Source organism: Glossina fuscipes, unplaced genomic scaffold (genome assembly GCF_014805625.2).
Source record: "Glossina fuscipes isolate IAEA_lab_2018 unplaced genomic scaffold, Yale_Gfus_2 1, whole genome shotgun sequence".
NCBI classification, from domain to species: domain Eukaryota; kingdom Metazoa; phylum Arthropoda; class Insecta; order Diptera; family Glossinidae; genus Glossina; species Glossina fuscipes.
The window spans coordinates 19,835,911-19,840,951 of NW_023998415.1; the positions used below are offsets into that span (position 1 = coordinate 19,835,911).

The 5,041-nt window shown below is 32.8% G+C and overlaps 1 protein-coding gene across 6 annotated transcripts in view; it reads right to left on the bottom strand.

The window, feature by feature from the left end:
- Positions 1-5,041, bottom strand: part of LOC119645193 (RNA-binding protein Musashi homolog Rbp6) — a 446,186-nt gene that overhangs the window by 330,304 nt on the left and 110,841 nt on the right. For all 6 annotated transcript variants that reach the window (XM_038045186.1, XM_038045184.1, XM_038045183.1 and 3 more), the window contains exon 3: positions 4,514-4,595. In XM_038045186.1, coding sequence (XP_037901114.1) covers positions 4,514-4,595 — 82 coding nt within the window. The remainder of the gene's footprint in view (positions 1-4,513; positions 4,596-5,041) is intronic.

Below are 5,041 nucleotides of genomic sequence, written 5' to 3' on the forward strand. Positions count from 1 at the left end.
TCACATTCATCAAGAAAACAAAAGGAATTTTTATAAAATCAACAACAACAACAACGACGACACTAAAGTAAAATCAGACATCACGACAAAATATTACAAACACAAGCCGTGATACAATGAGAACTGAACTACAGAGAAGTTAGGCTCGTGGAAGAAAATGCTATTCATATATATATATATATATATATATATAAATGTGTATACAAGCACACTCACTTACATACGCAAGCAAAATGTCATTTACACTCACTCGCTCACACATTTAAACTAAACTTACAACCGAGTCAAAACAAGCCAACAACATTTTATTGCATCTTTGCGTCAGGGGTTTCATTTTTATTTTTACTTTATTTTTTATTTTAATTTTTCTTATTCTGTTTTTTTTGTTTTTTTTTCCTTTGTTGTGTAGTATTGTTACACAACTCGAGCATGTTCAAGTGGTTTCTCAGTCATAAAGTAAAAAAAAGCTTGGGTTTCTAAATTGAAACAGTGTACCAAAGACAACAACTCCTTAAGCACGCACTAACATTTCTTTACCAAAGGCTGTTGCTGGTGCTATTGCTGTTTCTTCCTCTTTTTCTTCCTATTCTTATTTCACTGCACTTGCCTACTTTCCTTTTTGTTATGCACAAATTTATGCACATTAAGCAAGTGCCTGACGAAAACAAAGATAGAACGATATCTGACAATGTTTTTTTTTTTTTTTTGGTTTTTTCCTTTTATTTTTTTATTTCCCCCTTTAGTTAAATAAGACAAGACGCATTGTGAAGCGGGCATTAGCGAGGCGAAAAGCACTGATGGTACATAGATAAAAAACGTTTATTGTGCACACAATGCCCGCTGGTTTTATTCTGATATTTATGGAAATGATTCTAAACATTTCTTCACTTTTTCATGTTTATAAGTGCAATTCAATCACAAAACTTTTTTTGGATATATATTTTTATAAAGGAAACATAGGACATACCTTCCTCAACAAATGAATTCATCAAAAGTAAAACAATACAAAGATTGAGTTGAGGCGAAAACAATATTTATAAAGCCCTTCGATATACTTGTACAAATACGGACAAGAGTCACAAGCTTTTCCGTCTCGTTCTTTCAAAGGAACAATTTCGGCTTAATTTAAGCTATTTGGGGATTGCCAGTTGCCCAACAAGGATGATCTGTTTAAGTCAACATAACGTCGTTAAAAGTACATACACAGTAAAGATAACAATATATAGCCCACGATCCAGGCTGAGTTCTAAACTTCTACAGTAGGAAGCTCTCGACTAAAGCACCTTCCGCGACATCAATGTTCACCATCTATTTCAAACTATACTGGAGGTACGGATAATTCGTATAAAAAAGTGACTTTACACTGCGTAAAGCTTAAAGCTTTCGAAATGCGGGCAACTAGGGATTTTAAGTTGCTTGAGGGAAATTACTCCACGTTTCGTTGCATGCGGAATATCCGCAGAGAACCTTTCCCATTGGGCTGCGGGGAAACGCTGTTTGAGGACTTCCATGAAAGCGTTGATTATCCCATAATTCCAAAATCACGGTAGATAATGCGGTATTAGCTGGGCCCCGCTTTGTCCAAAGGATAGAAAATTGCCTATGCATAATTTTTGATTCTGGTACTTCAAAAGTAGTTGAACTTCATAATTGGCCTATTGGTCTATGGTTTGTGTTAATAGAATTTTTACGCTTTTACAAAATTGAAGATAGTTTTCTCCAGAGTAACGCAGCTTGCTATACCGCTAACTTTAATTTCTTAAAACATTGCTTATCAGTCGAAGATATACGAACGTTTTTTGCTATCATCTAAAACTTGAAGTGATCATACGTTGACTGAAAACAGAATCATTCAAATTTCAACTTCAATTTGTCGTAGAATAAGAAAGAAAGCGAACTAAAGCTTGCTACGAGCTTTTCCTAAAAGAAATTAATTTTGCCTAAAAATTTGTTACATCTTAATGCGAATATATCTGGTATAGAATGAAAATATGGACACATTTCCATCTCACTACTTTTGCTTGTCGCCCTTTTTCTTTCTCCCATCGTAACCTTTTCACCTACTTTTCTACCAATTTCCCCAACGTTTTCGTTATTCTTTCCATCCTCTTCTCACACACCCGAAAAAATAATGTTACTACACTCTCATCTTTTCGTCATGAATTAAAAATCTAAAACGTAAGAAAATTATATCCAGACCGAATGTTTTATACCCATCAACGTCCGCCTGAGTGGCCGAGTAGGCTAAGGATCTCGACTAACAACTCAATGATCGTGGATTCAAATTGCAATTGCGGTAAGATTTTCAATAGAGCAGATAGCCGCAGATACTAGTGCTTTAAGAATTTAGTCCTTGAACTTATTTCTCTAGCTAAATTAATCATAATAATAATAATAACAATAATAATAATAATACTAATAATAATATATCCATCATCGAGTAAGAAAAAGGGAAAGAACTCTCAATTTTCATGCTCTATAATATTGGGTGAGCGTGGACGATTTTTTCTAATTTCAGAATAAAAGCGAAAAGCTAAATAGTTTTATCTATATGTTGTATTTTACGAAAAGCAAAATTGTTCGCAGTTTTTCTCTAATAGGCGTGTGGGTGTTGCAGGGCTATCTTTAGACTGATTTGAAATTTGATTTTCAAATTTCTTTTGCAAATTCTTCGCTTCATTTTTGCGGCCAGGAGTATGTTAACAACAGAAATTACAAAGACCGACAGACGGACATGTTTATTCGATGCTTATCGAGAATAAACATACTTTGTAGGATCTCCGAAACGTGTTTCTTCACTTTCTTGCAACCAATTCAGCTAAAACGCTAGCAATGATTAAAACTGTTTTCATTTATTAAGATTTGTGTCGTAACTTTACGCATTTTATGTCATATACATGAAAAATTTTTGAACATCAAAAATTAAATGAGAATTTCAGTCATGTACGGTTATGATGGCAACGTAACACTCGAATTTAAATCACTTAGCACAGACACCGTTGTTCCATTAGAGCGATATTCCAACACCAGTAAATATATCTTGTTAATTGAATTTGTTTCTAATGTTGTTATTGTTGTTGTTTTTGTTGTCTTTTATAGTGTTTCACACGGAATAATTTGCGCACATTAACAATCTACAACAACAACGAAAATAGCTATTTAGCTTTCATTATTCGGTCCTTACATAAGCATATTTATGTTTATTTGCTGCATTCTTGAACGTGTCACTAAACAAATTGCTGAATAAGAACTTTTTTTTTTCAACTTACTTTGAGTCGTTTTGTAAAACGATTTAAGAGTTAAGCGTGTATTGTTTAATGTTAAAATATCATCCGCGCATATCGCTGCACACTTATAAAGCTCCTTAATGGTTGTACTTATTGAGCCAAAATGTAAATGTGTTCCTGAATAACTACATGTTTGTGAAAGTGTGTGTGTGTGTGTGTGTGTGTGTATGTGTATGTATGTATGTATATATATATATATATATATATATGTGTGTGTGTGTGTGTATGTGTATGTGTATGTGTGATTTTTGCTTTCGTTGTTAAAATAGCAAAGAGTTTCATGATGAGATAGTCCTTTTCTTCAATTCTGCTTATATAATATTTTGTGCGCATAGATGTAGCACTGTTAACAGCAGGGAGAAAAGTACAAAGGTACACGCGATTGCCGAGTCACAATTTAATAAGAAAACTTGATGTCGCTTAAAAAGAATGTTTATGGAAATTTTTCACTTTAACTTGTGAAAAGTAATAAATGTTTAACAGAATTCCTTTTAAGAGGTGCTACAAATCCCACCCATACAATTTAAGTACGCACACACATGTAAGCATGCATTTACTATTCCCCTACAATCATTTACACTGCCAGCAGATAACCGAGTATTATTTCTTCCTCCTTCTTTTTGCCTCCCGCCTTTGAAAACTCTTAACAAAGAAAAGATAAGCAAAAAAAAAAAAAAAAATAAACACAAGAAAAAACAAATAACAAATTAGAAAACTTTTAAATAAATTCAACAGAAACATCTAAAAAAAAAAAAAAAAAAATCGCAAGAAAAACGTTATTTAAAAAACAACTAAAAGATCATAGAAATTTCTTCCGAGTTCTGAGGGGAAATTATAAATCACACAAAGAATAAAAGAATTTCCATTGTCTATAAATTAAATATATATATACAGTTATATGGAATTAAAATATATATAGCGGTATAAAGATAAAGATATAGATAAATATATAAATATAGAAAAAGATAAAGATAACGGCTAGAGGTTCGAGATAAAGACTAGACCTAAAGATAGGAACAAAGATGGATAAGGAAATGGCGAAAAAAGACAACGGTAGGTATAGGTATAGGATAGGAAAAAAAAAGAAAGGGCAAGAAATCATCATTATTCCTTCATTTTGAATTGGTTAAATAGAAAACTGGCAAAAGCTTTACAATTGAAATTGAAGACCGAGCAGCGTTTACGTTTTAGCTACGAAAACAAAAAGACAACATTAATGTTCTTACCTTGACCTTCGCGTCGAAGGATCTTTCATAACCATAGCCTCTGAAATATCACCAAAACGGCTAAAATAGTCTTTTAAACTCTCTGCAATGAAAACAATAAATAGGGAAAAATTATATATAATAGCAAGTCTCAAACAGATAAGAATACTGCATACCAGGCAATCGAAAATGTATTAAGCCCAGTACGCATTTGTTAATTACACATAAACTATATATAGAAATTAATAGGCGTATTCTATGCGACAACACATACATCTCTTTTGACCAATCGTATTGTAGTCAACAGCAAATGTCAAACTGATATCTGCGCCTCTTTGGTATTCACAAATTTCAATAATCATCGTCACCAATCAGCAGATGAAAAAGAATTTTTCTTATTAATAATCTACATTATAACAGATCTCATTGGAAATTCGTTCCGGTTTTTTTCTGCGTTACGGTGTTGATGGCTATATGTCGGGCAACGCTCACCTTACTGTCGCAAACAAACTAAAACATGTGCTTAAAATTCCAGTTTACATTTTTTTT